This window comes from Solea solea, chromosome 3 (assembly GCF_958295425.1).
Source record: "Solea solea chromosome 3, fSolSol10.1, whole genome shotgun sequence".
In the NCBI taxonomy this organism is placed as follows: Eukaryota; Metazoa; Chordata; class Actinopteri; order Pleuronectiformes; family Soleidae; genus Solea; species Solea solea.
The window spans coordinates 17,488,637-17,506,312 of NC_081136.1; the positions used below are offsets into that span (position 1 = coordinate 17,488,637).

The 17,676-nt window shown below is 39.2% G+C and overlaps 1 protein-coding gene across 1 annotated transcript in view; it reads right to left on the bottom strand.

Moving 5' to 3' along the window:
- Positions 1–677: 677 nt before the first annotated feature.
- The window catches only part of LOC131457184 (pyruvate carboxylase, mitochondrial-like), a 329,828-nt gene continuing 312,829 nt past the window's right edge, over positions 678–17,676 (bottom strand). The window contains exons 25-27 of the mRNA XM_058626042.1: positions 7,731–7,871; positions 6,880–6,981; positions 678–3,368 (exon numbers count right to left, since the gene is read on the bottom strand). Coding sequence (XP_058482025.1) covers positions 3,219–3,368; positions 6,880–6,981; positions 7,731–7,871 — 393 coding nt within the window. The 3' untranslated portion in view covers positions 678–3,218. The remainder of the gene's footprint in view (positions 3,369–6,879; positions 6,982–7,730; positions 7,872–17,676) is intronic.

The window sequence follows — 17,676 nt, forward strand, 5'->3', positions numbered from 1 at the left end:
AATCCCCCCCCACTGATCAGAATGCAGCATTGTAAGTGGCAGCTGATCAATAACGCCGGTTGAGCAGTAGACGTGATTGATTTACTGTTGTTAATCAGTACTAAATCCGAGCTACGAACCTGTTGAGGAGACAGCAGAGTGTCGGTGCACGTTGATATCCAGCCACACAGGAATTCACTTGTTTGGAAAGAACCAGGACGAGAAAATCCTTCAACACCTACAGACTTAAAAAACTAAGATCTGATCAAAATGATCCAAAGACTGTCTGGCACAAACAATCCAGTGTTATCCTCCTAATAAATCAAGTAATCTTTGTGAGTGGGTGCGTAGCTCTGAGGGTTGTGTGCGTGATAAGTGCAGTGTTGAGTCCACAACCCTAACCTTGATTTGTGAGTGAGTAAATGGAAAACAGTGTTTGACACCGATGGGCAAACTTATACACGTAGTGTCAGTGAAAGGGAGAAAACTGTACATTTTAAATGAGTTTAGGACTGTGAGAGAGACCTTTCACTTTAGAATTAATGTTTGAAAGGTCTTTTTCAGATGAAATGCATTAAGCCGCTGCCTCGGCTTTGTGGCAAGGCCTTGACAACCATTCACTGAAGCTGCTCTTCACTGTTCTTCCACGCCTGCAGCTAAATAATAATTAAAAAAAAAAAACAACTTACACAAGTAGATTCAGTTACAATTAACTTTATTTGTAAGTACAGGTGGTACACTTGTTGCTTTCATGTGACACTTTTTGTTTCCCTTTATGTGCTTTCCAGCTTTTAAACATCCTCAAATGTTTACCACTAGGGCAGTAATTGAAAATGATTAGTTTTTAACTATGTAGTTATTATATTATGACAGTGGTACTAATTCTAAGGAGAGATATTTAATCTACTGGCGGTCATGTCTGCTAATATGAGAGTAAACAAAAGATGTGGGTGATTTTTTTTTGTAAAAATACATAATGAAAACAATTGAGATTTTGATGATACTTCACTTTTTTTTTTTTTATTTACTAGTAGTACATTGTCATAAGCACAATTATTGGAATCACTGCTAGAGAAACATTATTGCATGAGATGGTACCAACATCTTACATGTGCAAATTTACACTCTGGAGCGAGAGAAAGACGGAGAGGCAAAGGAGATGAAAAGCAGATACATGGTTCAACAGCTTCACTAAAGCATTCATTCATTCTTTCTTTCATGCATTCATACCCTCCCACCACTTTGAGTGATACAGTTAGGAGGTACAGTGAGGCATGGCGGTGCATGGCGCATGGGCTGGCAGAGTGAGGAGACGTATCAGTGTTGTAATTAACTACGGTGTTGCTGCTCAGTATTGATGTTGTGGTTCAGAGGGGGGGCGCGTTCTCAGAGGTAATGGTGCAAACAATCAGGAAGCGGCGCAGTCGAGCACAAGCCCACTGCAGCACAGATCAATGCGCTCTGTCCGAGTTGCGAGGATGTTTTTTTTTGGAAAAGTTCGGTGTCGTCTTCTCTGGGGTTGATTACGTTCAGCGGTCAGTTTGGCAGAGATCGCTCTCAGGCTCAAGCACGTCCTGTAGTTAAAAGTTGTGCTGCTGACATTAGTGGAGTCTAATCTTCTCTGGGTTTAATTTCAGTGTTCAGCAATATCACCTGACAACAGAATGGGGTCGTTGCTGAATTGCTATTTAATGTTTTCGATAGTGTTACCATGGAGACCAGGTTATACCACTGTGCAATGTATTTGGCTCTAATCTAAGCAGCAGCAGCAGCAGCAGCAGTATTAGTGTGAATGATTCCACCTCTGTGTTTTCTGCAGATGCGATATTATTATTATTATGGTAACCGGGTGACTTTTGTCTCAGAATTTGCTTGAAAACCCACACATTAAGACTCGCCTATCTAAACACACATTTGAGATACTGGGAGTCTCCAGAGTCTCTTATTAGTCCGGTTAATTTCCCATCATTTGACAGATAATTAATTCATAAATTAATCAGCAGAGTCTCAGAAAATAACACCACATGCCTCCGTTACACCACCATGTAATCTCATTTATACCTGGCATTAAAATTCCACCCCACAGACAGACGGACCATTCACAACGATGTTAGCCTGGTTCTAAAGAGACCCAGCGGAGACGCTCGTCCGACAACTTTTCCAACATCACACAATTAAACCAGAGACACTTTGAAGCCGCTTCAACACTCTACCATGATAGAGCAGACCACGATAGTGCTGCTTTAACAGAGCTGCCGTGATCCTGGTTTCAGATTAACACGACCTCATTTAAACACAGATACTTTGTAAAAGTCACAGAAGTCTAATCCTGCTTCCAATGAGACATAGAGGGGGATTTGAACAACGTAAACTGGCTTCACTCAGGATTTTAGAGTGAATGGGGAAACATTTCACATCAGATCTTTACACACACATATACATATATATATATATATATATATGTATATATATATATATGTTATGTATGTATATACATAAATACCTCAGTAACAGAATACTTTTGTTCACTTGTTTATCTGCATACATGTCAGCTGGAAATTGTGCCACTCGCTTTGTTGTGCTGTTGTCTTAAAAAAAACGTCCTCATGAACATCATTATCTTAAAGAGGTCGTTGGACAAACGATTGGGACGTTTTTCTCCTTTGCTCCGTGTGTGCTTTGCTTTCCAAAGATAAGGATGTGATTACACATTCCCAGAATGTTAGAGATCGATTACGTCTCAGTGATACGGCCTCACGTTTGTCCTCCTTTGTCTGAATCCCACTGATTATACGAAGAAAAAGAGTTAGCAGTCATTAATAAACTCCACCCACTCTGTTGTAATATATATTATGTCAACATCAACAGCATAGAAATAGAGAGCTCTGCTAATGTCACATTTAAGACTACATTAGTAACAATAAATCACGAGTCAAATACTGTATGACATGTTTACATGTTAGAGGATCTATTGAGATATAGACTGTGTTTGGCCCTGATCACCACTTTTAGAGAAGGAAAGAGAATGAAAAGAGATTCAGGGACTTCAGGATCTTTACACCCACAGTAGAATATGTGTAGAGCTGTATTCTTCCCCCAGTGCAACCAAACAGAATATGTACAAAGTGGGCTAAGAGATCACTCTTTAAAGGGTTCTGTTCTCCACTTGTCACCGTTTTTCCAGAATCAGATTGTCTAACCTCCCCTCTCCCCTCTCCCCTCTCGTCTCCTCTCTCACACTACTCCTCGATTTCCAGTATCAGGTCATCTCCCTCCAGGGAGGAGTCAGGCGTGACATGAACTGCCTTAATGGTCCCAGCCAACGGGGAGTTGACCACAGTTTCCATCTTCATGGCCGAGAGGACACACAGCGGCTGACCCTTCTCCACCTGTCAGGATTATAGAGGCCGTTTACACGTTAACCAAACTCTCAGTCGCACAGTTCACTGAACACGTTACTGTAGGTGAAGGTGAACGCTGAAAGTGAAGTCCTCCACCTGAATAACGGAGTAACTAGAAGACTGTGAACGTATGTTAGATATGATATACTTATATCTATAAGTATGTAGATAAGTAAAAGTGTCAGTTCATTGACCTCAGTCGCCTCACTCATAGTCCAGGTTTCATTTGTCTCGGTTTGCACATTTCTGCCTCCACTACAATGAAGATGAATGAGATTTCATTTATGGATAACAGCATCCACATTACTGGATAGTGTTAGGAGTTTCTTTGGTTGAAAATGGTTCTGTGAATTGTATTCAATATAATTTTTCAGTGCAGCAAAAGTAATCTCATAATGTCAAGTATTTACATTTTAAGTTTTATATTCATTTGACCAATATTATACTGTTTGGTTTGGGCAGAAGCATTTCTCATGTGCATAACATTTGTAGATTTCTCTTTGATTACATCTGCAGGTGTTTCAGCATTGAATCAAGTCTTCAAATCACAGCGTCAACTTGTAAAATAGAAATTGAACAAGGACAACCCTTCATACTTATACAGTAGTATAGTTTTGTGATCTCTGAGTCAAAACAGTTGATTGACCTTGAACTTTGACATCACCACTGGCTCTGGTGTTACCAAGTGACCTTATGCAAAAGTGCATTTAATAATATCTCTTAAAACTAGCTTAGAAAAAACAGGTTTAGGAAATAGATTTCACCACAATGCCTACTGACTATAGACATTATGGATTCCAAAGCAGAAATAAAATGCTAGAATGTTTGATGTGATGATTTTTGGATGAGTACATACATTTGGAAGCCAAAGCCCCCATTTAACCTTCAGTGTAATGATTATTTGTATGAGATACATAACAAATGAATCTCATTTTCTATGCTCTGTGGAGTTGTCAGTGAAAAACGACAAGAGTCGGATCCACATTTAAGTTTAAGTCACAGGAATGAATTACTGCTCAGACTGAAGCCCTTTATTTAATGTAAGATGACCAAACTGTTTCAAATAAGCTTTACTGAGGTGTTTATACATGAGCCCCATAGACGGTGGCATTCAACAGGATAATTAGTCCAATTTATTTTATTCATTTAGTACAGAGTTGTGTAAATGCACTGAAAAAAATTTTTTTTCTTTAATTGAATCAATTATCAGATTCATAGAAAGGTTATAAATGGATTAAACTTGAAATCAAATGTGCTTCATAACAAGCAACTTTGACTTCGAGGCAGAGCTGTTTCCTTTTTTCATTTGACTTCAAAAGTTGGATAATGAAACTAGTCGACACTTTGGTGCACTGAACTGTGCGACATCAGGCTATTAAAACAAAAACAAAAACAAACTACAACCCAGGCAAACAAATACAGAACATTAATACAGAGAGAACATAGTTATTATTCATTTGTTTCGTTTTTTTGTCATTTATAAGTGAAATAGACCTAAATGTTTCATTATTCTGTTAGCACTGATAGCCAATTCTGACTTGATTAACAGGCTACTGTCTTTCTCCCATTCAATTATAATGCAACCCTGCTTCCTTTTTGTTTGGGTGAAGCAATAATGGTACCCAAGCTATGTTATTACTTCCATTACAATAGCTCCTTAATGTACATTTACCTCTACAGTCTACAGTTCTTCATTCACATCTGTTATCTCCACAGTGGTGTCTACAGCTGCATCTTTACACACACTATCATTGCCTGTTGCTCCAAATGTGTAATTGTTTTGTCACAGTTGCAAAAAAAAAAAAACCCAAACAACCCACAGTAGTAGCAAGATAATTACCATGTGAACTGTTCTCTGTATTGTTTTGGTTACACAATAACACATTTTCTTTTTTTTCACCTGTGAAAACTGTTGCAGTTAGTGAGAAAATAACCAAGTGAAAGACTTATAGGGGAATTAGATGGTTTGCTATTGCCATTACACTATGTAATCAGTTTTTGACACTTTTAAGGTAAAAGGTTTAGTTTTAATCTGATTAATGTAGCGTTACAATACATAAAGCAGATTTTTGCATTTTTGCATATGCTATGTGATCAGATGAAGTTGAAATGAACTGCAGGGCAGAGTCCAAGTAGAATTTAGTCAGAACTTTAACCTCTGCTGCTAAGGAGCTTATATTTTTCAACAGGATTATTAATGAAGTACTGAACAGGTTTGCACCTAATTGGGGTCATATGTCTAAGTTCCTAAATTGGCCCATAAGCATCAATGTTTTGTGGCAGAGAAAGACTCATTTTACCACAGACTCCACACACACACACACACACACACACACACACACACACACACACACAACACAATCTTTTGACACTTTAGCGTTGGATGCAGTTAAAATGATGGATGCACTTATGTTTCCCTCAGTGTCTCAGGAAATAAAGAACTGTGTGTCAAATATCATTTATGGAGTTGAGATTAGGGTCGCTGTCAAATATGAAGGACCACATGTGTCATAAAGCTTGTAAATGAAGCACATCATACATACTACATTGTACAATGAAAACATGCTTTTATAAATGTGTTGACAAAGCTGTTGATCTAAGCCTGAAGTCACTTATTATTGTTGGTAACTTAACAGACAAATTAGAAAAAAAAATAGAAAAAAATTAAGACATTTATTATTTTCCTGTCAGCTATTGAGCCATTTAGCATCTCTGTGACACTTTAGACCCTGTGCTGATAAAACTAATTTAAACAAGCTCTCTAACTGGCTGTCACCTGGCATGACATGTGCAGACAGAAATCAGTGCTCAATTTAGTTTCCAGTGTTGGACCTTTAGGGGACTGAGAAGCAAAATGTGACACGCGTTTCTAAAGAAAACCAACATTTTCTTGGCACATAAACAGTGCTGGAGAAGATATCTGCTATAGCTTTTAATTAGTCTCAGAGCCTGTGCTCTTTAAAACGACGCCTATGATAAAAGTGCGCAGATATTCTGTGGAAATGGAAATCCATCCTCATGAGAATCTATTCTGCTGCGGATTTAATTGAACCACACTCACTCTATGAAATGATTTTTTAAGATGTCCATAACAGATATCTCATATAATCACAATCCACCAATCTGAACCCCAATTAAAGATTTCCATCACAGCCCAAGATATCTTCAACTTTGATCATGCTATTCAAAACGTAGACATTATACAGAACATACACACTTGTGCATATAAAAACTCCTTGAAGGGATGAATGCTGTTGGACGACATGTACATTAACACCTTTGGTAATTAACAATGTACATTCGATTTCACATATGCAGTTTTACAACAGAATATTCAATTTATATCCAATTTGCATGTATCTGTTTTTTTTGTTTGTTGTTAAGACGGAATGATCTATATCAAGGTATGATTCCTTTTTTAAACACTGTCCCTTTAAACGTCCCATCTAATATGAACTGAAAAGTTGAAAAAAAAAGAAGAGATGAACCATAAACTGACCTTGGATCCAACTTCCACTTTGACCTCCAGGACTTTTCCAGGCATCGGTGCTCCCACCTGACCCTTGATGGACTTCTGAGCCTTGGGGTGGAACTTCATTTCCTGGGTGGACGCACAGTTGGAGAGTTCATCTTTGTGTCCAGTCAGTCCCATTCCTGTCTCCACGTCTTAACTTGTTCTAACAACATTTACAATGTCTAGTACTCTACAGCCTACCCACACTATTTTATTCTTGTTTAGTTCAGTTAGAGATCAGGACACACGGATGCTTTTACCTTACCCAGAAATAAACGAATGATCAATAAAATGAAGTCCTTGGTTTGTCTCCCTGTGCGGTTGTAAAATACTCAAATATGTGGAAAACATGTTAAAATGTTATTATGAAAATGAGAAAAAGTAGCTAGAAACTAAATAGAAACCACTTTCAGACATGAACTCTGAATAATCTCTGGAGAATTGGATACTGGATGGGGCAGGAGATAATGTGGGTGAGACGTGTTCTGCATGCAGGAGGGCAGACACTTCTCCTGCTACATTCTTACAGAGATTAGACTGAAGGGAGCTGACCAGAGAATTACAAGAGCGACCTACTGGGTCATCTCTGGAGACTGTGTGGACTTCAGTGCATGTTACTGTTCCTAAAAATCCCCCGTAATTACTGACTGCACCATAATTACATTTGTGTAACACAGAGAACATTTGTCTCGTTGTCTCTCTACCTTTAACCATCGATGTACTGGATTCACCTGCACTCACATCTACTCGTCTTTTATCCTTCTAGTAACACATTCTGTCCTCCTGTCATCATCATGTCTACATCATGTCTCCTCATCCATCCCCTCCCCTTATACCTTCATGGCAACAGTGTCTTTCACCAGCACAGATCTCAGCTGTCCATTCAGCTCAAAGAAGACCTCTCTCTGACCGGCCTTGTTCAGGTCACCCAGTGCCAGTGCCTTGATGTGGAGGATCTTTCCTCTTTCCAGCTCCACCTGAGATAAAACGAAGCCACAGCGCAGAAGATGACAGAGGTGAGACAGCAAGAAAGAGAGAGAGGGGAGGGAAAAAAAAAGAAGAAGAAAGAACATGAATTATATTAGAATCTTGAATCTTCCAGCTAAAGCAATAAAAACTGACTGCAGAGTCTGATGAAATTAAAAAAGTTAGTGGGGTGAGACGAGCGGAATGCGTCCTTCCCTCCATGTTTCTTTTGGTTGTGGTGATGATGATGCACTTTGTTGAAGCGGTGGAAATAAAGTATCTCTCCACATCACATTAGTGTCTCCCTCTCTGCTTTTATTAACTGCCCACTGCTGTCATTAATATCATGATATAGTCATGGTAGGAGAGTCACAGGTGTCAATGAGAATGACATGATCAAAATGGCTGGATAACTGATTTCACTGCACTGAACAGGTTTGGTGTCATTTATCCTGTGTTTCCATCGTTGTACGGTTTGGAACTGAGAACAGTACCTTTACTTAGTAGGTGTGGTGTGGGCTGTGTCCGATGACATGAAATGCAAAAAAAAAAGTACCGTACTGTACAAACAACCATTCTTCTGCTTCAGTCAAGTCTAAGGTTGCATTTACACTGCACGGAGCAAGTGACCCAATACTGATCCTTTCCTCCCATGTGGCACAAATCAGATGTGAAAAAATGCACATGGACTCAGATATCGTCAGATCAAATTCAGGCCTGAGTCATATGTGGGAAATAAACCAGATCTGCACATTTGTGCCTATAATCTAAGCAGAGAGATCAGATATTCCACTGACAATGCGACTTGTGCATCCTCAAGAATAAGATGGTGGACGAATGACATATATACACGTGCACACTATCTCAACCAGTGCAATAGAGGACGAGGGCTCAGACTAGTGGACTCAACCTCTGCGACCTCTTCAGCACCATATTTGAACTGATGTCACGTAAAAGAGAGGCAGTGTATTCAGAGGCAAGATGACAGATTAGAGGACATAAGAACATTTTACAGCCTTTAAACAAACACTGTCACAGCTGCCACCTGTAACAGTGTTGTTTCAAGACGAAGTCATTACTCCGTGTCTGTGTCTCAACGACAAACAGCCTCTTTCTTCCCTCTAATCAATTCTGGTCACTGCCGCGTTTGTCTTGCTCGTCTCTCCCTCGACACTGACCATTGTACTTCCTCATTTATCTCACGCCTCTTCTCAAATCTCTCGTCTCACCAGTCCCAAACTCATTTTTCTCTTTTTCCATTTGTCCAACTTTGTGTAGCTCTCTTTGTCAGTCCTCCCATGTGTCACCACTTTCTATTTGGTAGTGTTATTTTTCTACACATTTCTGGTGCCAGTCCATCTCTCATGCCAATATTAGTTCACCTCATCTGTGTCTATGGGCCTCGGTTTTCTCTTTTTAACCATTGTCTCCCTCCTCCTCACCCTCGTCCCCCCGCTCAGCCTGTTCATTTCCCACGTTGACATCGCGACATTGATATTCCAGACTTAAGTCTCTGAGCAAAGACCAAAAATACACGTCGCTGCAGGTATGCATTGATCTCAGTTTCATTCTGCCTTGCTTTCTCTGGGTGCTGACTCTTCATCTATTTCCCTTTCTCTCCACCTGGTAACAAAACCTTTCTTTGCATGCCTTTGTTTTGTCTCTGGCACTCAATCTTTATCTCCCCTCCGTTTCCTTCTCCAGCTTCCTCTTCACTGAACCTTTCAACAGCTTGTGTTAAAAAAAAATAAAATAAAAATCAGGCTTCTGCCAGCTCTTTGCTAAAAAAAAACAAAAAACAAAACTGCCTTTTTTTTCTTCCCCCAAATGCATCGCTTCTAAGCTACATCTCAAAACTGGTACCATGAAAAAGTACATTACACGTCTCTTTAAAGAGTTGACAAAATCTATAAACCTTTTGTAGATGACGCTGTTTAAACACACACACACACATATGTATAGACTGAAAATAAACATACACCACTTCCTCCTGCCTCACACACACTGATGTTACTGATACTTTATTTACAGTTCTCCACCTCTATGGTTTAGTCCAATTAATTGCTTTTAATATTTAGCCCAGTCCAAGGAAAAATACAGCACATGCTAACACAAAGACTCAAGCTGTTAATGCTAATCGTCATCGTATACTGTTACAATAAGTATATAAATAAGGATTTATGGCTGTGTAGTAAAAGTAAATTATTCACTGCATATACTGTAATTTAGATCAATGATAAAGTAACTGTACGGCCACCGCTAATTAAACTTCATAAGACAAAACATAATGTTTATTCCCAAGGTGTAAAAAAAACCTATTTCACCTCCATCTGCACTTTTTTTTTTTAAATAATAACACCCGTGAGTAGCTCCTCCAGTCCAATTGATTATAGTACTGTGGGACAAATCAACAGCACACTTATGTTCATTTTTAATTTAGGAAATGCGATTTAACTAATAACACACTTTTGTGTCTTTAAAAAACACAAATTAAACCTCAGTGTGCAGGTGGGAGAAAATGAATCTCATGTACAAGCTGCTTCAGTAAATTCAAAGGAGCTCTAACCTTGGTTTTATCTCACTTACTGTAATTCGCCTCTAGATTCACATCCTCTATAACATATTTAAACACATTTAAAATGAACTTTTTTTTTTTTGCAGTTTATTCCGACCACTGCAGTGCTCCACACACCCATCTGCTGCTGAACATATTTTGAGAATGGCTGAGGTGTTAAAAACACATTTTTAACAAAGACTTTGTCCCTAAACGCTCCCAAAAACAAACTAGATAAACTGATTCTGTCAAACCACACCGCCTCCCCTCCTCCTTTCCAAAATGACGTACATGCACCATGTCGCTATGATAAATCTGCTGTGTAAGCGTTTATGTGGCCCTCCCATGGTTTTTTTAAGGAGTTCGCTAAAGCACAATAACCTTTTTTTTGTGGGAATCTGGATCTGCTGTCTCTGACAGAAACAAGGTTCACATCATGGCTTTCCTGATGACTCGTGATGATTCATGTTTATGTGTCTGTGCACGCTAGCACTGACAGGGTGTGTCTGACTGTGTCCGTTCATATTTCCGTCAAACATGATTAACATCATATTGAGTCACCGGCACATGGTTAGAGAGATCGATGTGCTTTCTCCTTCTGTTGGTGTTGTGTGCATGTGTGTGTGTGTGTGCATGTGTGGGGGAGTGACAGTGATGGACAGAGTTGTCACACCAGTGTAGGTGTGTTTGTCTGTGTATGCATGTGGGCTGTTTCAGCATAAACTGTTTAGTCCAACTGAAGTTACATAGAAAGAAACCACGGTGAGATCATCAAGAGGAATCTTCAAGTCTCACCGATAACACATGTTGAATCTGCATCTTACTTTGTTGAAAAACTCGATAATACCAAACAATTCCAGTGGAAAAACTTGATATCTACTTCCAACATCAACACACAGAGAAAAAAAAAAAGGATTTTGTGCTTGGGTTTGTTTTGATGAACATTCCCACTGTGTGCTTTGCACATTTGATGCCAAGAGCTCAAAAAAGAGCTTTTGTTTCACAGACACAGTGTTGTTAAAGTGCTGCAGAGGCAGGTGTAATGGACAGGTGCTGTATTTCGCTGCTGTCACTTCAGATTTAGCACAAAATACCAAGGCTCACAGTCACAACCGCAAAGGCTTTTCCACTGTTCTTTGTTCTCCCAGAGTTTGTGCTTTTTCTCACTCATTCTGTAAGTACCTGTGACTCCTGGGCTGCAAGGCTTTTATTATTAGTAGTAGTAGTAGTCAAAGTATTGTCATCATTATTATGCTACGATTAAAACTGAAATCATTATCATTTTTTGCTATAAAAAATATCACAACTGATGGAACTGTTACAAATCTGCCCCTGGTCTCTCTCTCCTGTCTCCCCCTCACCTCTCCTCTGTCCCCCCATTTTTCTTTTCACCTCACCGGGTCAAGGCAGATGCACCGATGTGCGTCTGCTGATGCCACTGATGCTCTAGAGCTCGCTCATTGTGTGAAATGTTGGGTTTTCTCTTCTCTCTATAACACTGGAAGGTACCTTAAGATAATGGATGTAGCAAATTGGCACTATACAACGTTAACATTACTAATTTAAAAATGCACCAAATGACTTTGGCTGCTCAGTGTTATTTCCTCTCCTCGGGGCTCCTCGTCACTATAGCTACTGCGATAAGCATTGCATTAGAAACAGAAATGGGCCTTCACTGACACCTAACAGCTACCATGTCTGATGGCTCTGAGAAGAGCTGACACACCCACACTTCATTTAAAAATAATCTCTTAAAGTGGTGTAGAGTTTTAGAAACTCATGGGATACAGTCTCGTCACCAACTGTGGCCTAAATGCATCGACATTTAATAAATACTTCTATGATACAGCCACCAGATCAACTGTCCCACATACAGTTAAAGAAAGAAAGAAAGAAAACAACTCACAGAACACTAATTGGACCAGATCTGGGGAGAAAAACACATCATCATGACAACAGGGGCGACTTTGTTTATGTGGTGATGACTGACTGACGCCTACTGTGACTGAAACAGAGCCGAGTGTCTCAAATTGTTTTAACAGATGAAGATAAACAGCAACAAATGAGGCTAAGAAGAAAACAGCTGGAGAATGTATTTACTGGTTGTTGATATAAACTACAGTTATGAATATATCGCATTCAAGTCTAACGTAGAGTATCTTGTGGGAAATTGAAAGATTGTCAGTTATGAGTTAAATTCTCTGTAAATAATACAGCAGGTAACTAGTGCTCCACATCCATGTCTCCCACTTTAGTATTTAACATGCGCCTGCACCTAGTCATGGGACGACATCAACATTTCCAGCCACGATTATCCTGACCAAAATAAGTTAAAAAAATTTAATCTGATTTTCTAAGTTTCTTAAATGTAAACAGGCGTAGGCTTCTATTTGTGCTTGGATCACAGATTTGATCCATATTTTTTTGTGAAAAATAATAAATGAAAAATGTCAAGATGCAGCTCCCCATTGTAGCACATTGAAAAATAAAAATGAAAAAAGGACTGTGTGTTAGACAGGATTTTTAAAGCTCTCATGTGAAATATTAATGTATTTCACCATTAACAATTATCCAGATTAACTTACTGTAAGTGTTTTTATCATGATAAGCAATAATATTGTATAAATGGTGAATGGTCCGTGTTTATAAAGCACTTTTCTAGTCTTGGTGACTATTCAAAGCTGCTTTACATTATAATTTTGCCATTCAGCCATTAACATAACCCCAATTCACTCACACATTCATACAGCACATCTACTGTATGTGCAGCACATTTTCTATCACACATCAGCAACGTGGGGTTAAGTATCTTGCCCAGGGACACATGGCCAATTCACTAACAGAGCCGGAAATCAAACAATCCCCCTTCCTCATAATGACAGAAATGAGAAAATATTAAAAAGAAAAGGATGTAGAAAAACAAATGTGTGTTGGAACTAATGCTGGCAGAAAGATGCAGAAAGAGCCTCATGAATAAAAATATCGTCAATTAAGGAAACAATCGACTGTCTCAACTGAATATTTCTCCAGGTTTGTGCATGTTTTTATTCAAAAGCAAAAAATATTTTGAATATAATATTGCAAAAATTTATATTGCAAAATATTTGTCCTATTGTGTGGCTTCTAAACGTCCTCTTTCAGCTTCTCCCCTTAGGAGTCGCCATAGTGGATCATCTGCCTCCATCTTGTCCTGTCCCTTGTGTCCTCTTCTGTTACACTAACTGTCCTCATGTCTTCCTTCACAACATCCATAAACCATCTCTGTGGTCTTCCTCTTGTCCTCTTGCCTGGCAGCTCCATCTTCAACATCCTTTGTCCAATATAATCACAATCGCTTCTGTGCATTATGACCAAACCATCGCAACCTTGACTCTCTTACTTTATTTCCAAACCCTTCTACCTCAGCTGTCCCTCAAATATGCTCATTTCTAATCCTGTCCATCCTGGTTACTCCCATTGAAAATCTTGGTGTCTTCAGCTCTGACATCTCCAGCTCCACCTCCTGTCTTTTAGACAGAGCCACTGTCTCCAAGCCCTATCACTACCATGTCAATCTAAATCATCTAAATCATCTAAACTAAACTTCAAAACAAAAATAAGTTGACAAGAATCGCTGACCTTTTGTTAACAATGTTCCCATGGGTCCTTGAAATCCTTGAAAGTTTGTGAATTTGAAAAAAAATGTTCAAGGCCCTTGAAAGCTTTTGAAAATCACACTATATGGGTGATAGAAAGTGCGAGAAAGAAGTTAAGTTGATATTTAGGTCAATGTCGCGCTTGTTGGTTACTCTTACAAGTTGCCCTCCCATCTTAGGCTGTGTCAGCACCTTTGTTCCTTGAATTTGAGGGAACTGGTCCTGGAAAGTCCTTGAATTTGAGGTCAACCAAGATGTGAACCCTGTGTTAATGATGCTGTTGTATAAGTTTCCTGTTTCTGTGAAAATACACTTCAGTTGTTAACATGCCCTGGTACTTTCAGTTGTACAAATGAATCAAACACCTCCTTCCTCCTTCACATTGATGTTACTGATCATCTTTTTTTTTTACACTTCATTGCCTCTACATTTGAAAAAAAATGGATTTGTCCCATATTTAACTTAGTTGAAGGTAAAATACAGGGATGCACCACAGAAAAAACACATAAGATGCATCATGTTATAACCTTGTTATAACATGATGGGAAAACCAACATTTCTACAACTGCCTTCTGTAACTCATGACACAAGCACATGCAAACACAGAGACTGAAGCTGTGTCCATACAGTGTGCACTATGTTAATACAATACTGTAGTAAGTATATACATAAATATTTTTGGTTGCGTACAATAAGAAATGTATGCAATTCAAATTAATGATAGAAGCACAACATTGTCTTTCATCACATTTCAGAACCTAAAGAAGATTTTAAAACATCTGGCATAAACAGTATGTCGGGAGAAAAACGTTTTTCATGAACACTGCAGAGTTTTGTCCTTTTTAGACACAAAGCTATCTGAGACCTACGCTGCTCGCACTCCTAAATGATCACATTTCCCGAGTCTCTCTACAGAAACAGAGAGTGCAAAATTAGCATGACCCATTTTTCTTTTTAACTTTGTTATACCCCTTATATAGGACACTGACTGAGGACAAGAGGATCATAAAGCTGTGGGTAAGAGCCAGCATGGAGCTGAAGAAAATGGAAATAAGCCACGGACTGCCAAACATTGGCATGCAGAACCATCCTGATCCAGGTACAGAGCAATGTCCTGCACAATTCTTCAAACCTTTTTACCTGAGGCAAGGTGGTTCAGCAAAGAGGAGCACGCTGGAACACATCCTAGGCTCCTGCCCAAAAGCTCTAAGGCAGGACTGGCATGTGCTACATCCCACTGCAGATGCCCAAAGAATCAGCAGCTGCAGACACAAGCACGCGCCTCAACACAGAGAGTCACTGTGGTCAAAACAAGTGAGCAGCAGAAACCATCAGAGGTCATGGCAGCTGCACAAGAAAGGCAGCCAACTGCAGCTTCATGGCACACTGACACAACCTGAGGCCTGACATCCTCCTGGTATCAGAGGCCACCAAGAACATCCACACCAGCAGAGTGGAAGGATTACATGAAGAGGAATGTGAGAGGGCAACACATGCAGAATGGTTCACTCTCTGCCAGAAGCACGGCTGGAAGGCAAGAGGCTGATCGATGGATGTTGAGGATTTGTTGGGGCAATCGCTCTACAAATCTGAGGCCAAGTTGTCATCACTGGGCTGGCAAACAGAAGAGCCATGAAGAACGGAACCAAGTCAGCTAAAAGGTCCTCAAAATGTTTGGATGAGGACAGAAGATGAGGACAGCTGTCACAACCTTTTTTATCAACAATGCTGTTGATAAGACATTTGTAGTCATTTCCAAAACATAATGCTCCGACAGCGTGGCAGACATTCGCAGTTCTCGGTCACATCCTGGTCAAATGATGGCGGTGATGGACATGTTTCTGAACAACAACAAAGCATTTACGTATGTTTTCATATCATATCAGATTTTACTTTTTTCTTTTTCCGATATATGATCCAGTGACTTTGGCCCAAATCGGACCGATATGGATACATAGCTTGAATCAGCTCACTCCTATACAGAAGACCCACGGGAAGATATAAAGGCATAGAAGTTGTGTTCTAACTCCAGAATATCTGTTTAGAATATGTGCATCTAAGGATGAATTTATAAACTTTTCTACACTAGAAGCAAAGGCAATCAGACCAGTCCAGGAAATGTAATTTGTCAAGTTAAAAAAACGATTCCATACATTTTCTACATTGATTCATCACAGTGTACCACTCACTTTTAACTGAGTACAACGTTTTTATATGTTAGATCTTCTATTTAAAAACAAAAAATCCTGTTTCGCTATAAATTCTCAAGCTTTGGAATTTCAGTCGAGCAGTGCTAGAGCTGTATAACTGAAAATTTGTTTGTAATTAAAACTGACAGAATCCTCCTTTACTTATCCAACAATAAAAATACAAATATCCACATTTCACATCTCCTATAAGGGTGATTGGAAGTTCCCACATATTTTTACCAATTCATTTTCCAAACTTCCACAATATTTTACCTACTTCCATGATTCAATTTAACTAGTTTAACAAAGGCTGGCCCCATAGTGACCATAGAGCCCAGTAATGAGGCTCTTACTTTGATGCGCTAGCCCTATCACAGGCTTTGTAGCAAAAATGTAACATGGAATTTGGAATATCCACATTTTATATTTGTCATTCAAAAGCCACACATTATTAAAAATGCACTAGGCCTGGCATTTCTGCAGATTATCATCCTGTTAGAGCTTGATAACTTCACTCATGAGTGAAAATAACACGCTTATCTTAGCTTGGAGTCTTATATGTGATATATTTGATATCAGATCAGGCCATCCCTGATTAAAAACCTTTCCAAAACATTCACTTAATTCCAAACCAGGGCTGGAAAACAGCCTTTCAGTTTTTCATTACCGTGGGAACCCTGATTATTGTCAGTGGTTTCAATAATCTATTTGAAATTCCCCGTTCACTCGGAATTATCATTTTATTTTGAGTTTTGCTCATCACTGGTTTCTCCTGTCTTCTCCTGCAATGTTCTGTTTATGTTGCATCTCCTGGATAAAACGGCATCTTTTCAGCAACTGTCTCATTTCATGGCACAATCTTTCAATCAGCACAGCAGAAGTGCTTAATTATTTCTCCTGACTGGATTTGCATGTATGTTTCAACAAATTTACAGCTTGCAAAATTCTGCTTATGTGACAGTTTGGAGTTAAAGAGAAGCTATATATCTTTCAAAACACGTCATTTTTATATTTTGTCTCGTTGAGGTTGTTGCATTCACACTTTGGTTTGTTTTATTGCTTCAATGGAGTTCATTTTGAGATGCCTCGCTGTTGGAGAACAAACGATATCATCATACAAACGCCTCAGAAATCCATAACAGTTACTTTCTGGCCTGAGATATTGGCCCTCAGTGGCTTCCCCTGGCCTGTTCTCAAACATCATATGGCAAAATGAATCTGATGTGCCTGTGCGGGCGGGCCGATCTGATTGCCTGAGGGATTAGAAATGCTGTTTGTAGCTGCCTTGATTAAGTGCTAATATCTCTGTCCTCCCTACTGTGTTATCAGCACTTCACTGTGCCTCTGCACCAAACTGTATTAAACCTACGCCATCTGCAGTGATGGAAAAGTCATGGAACAAGTGCTAAATCGATGATTAAATGTATTATTTGCATCC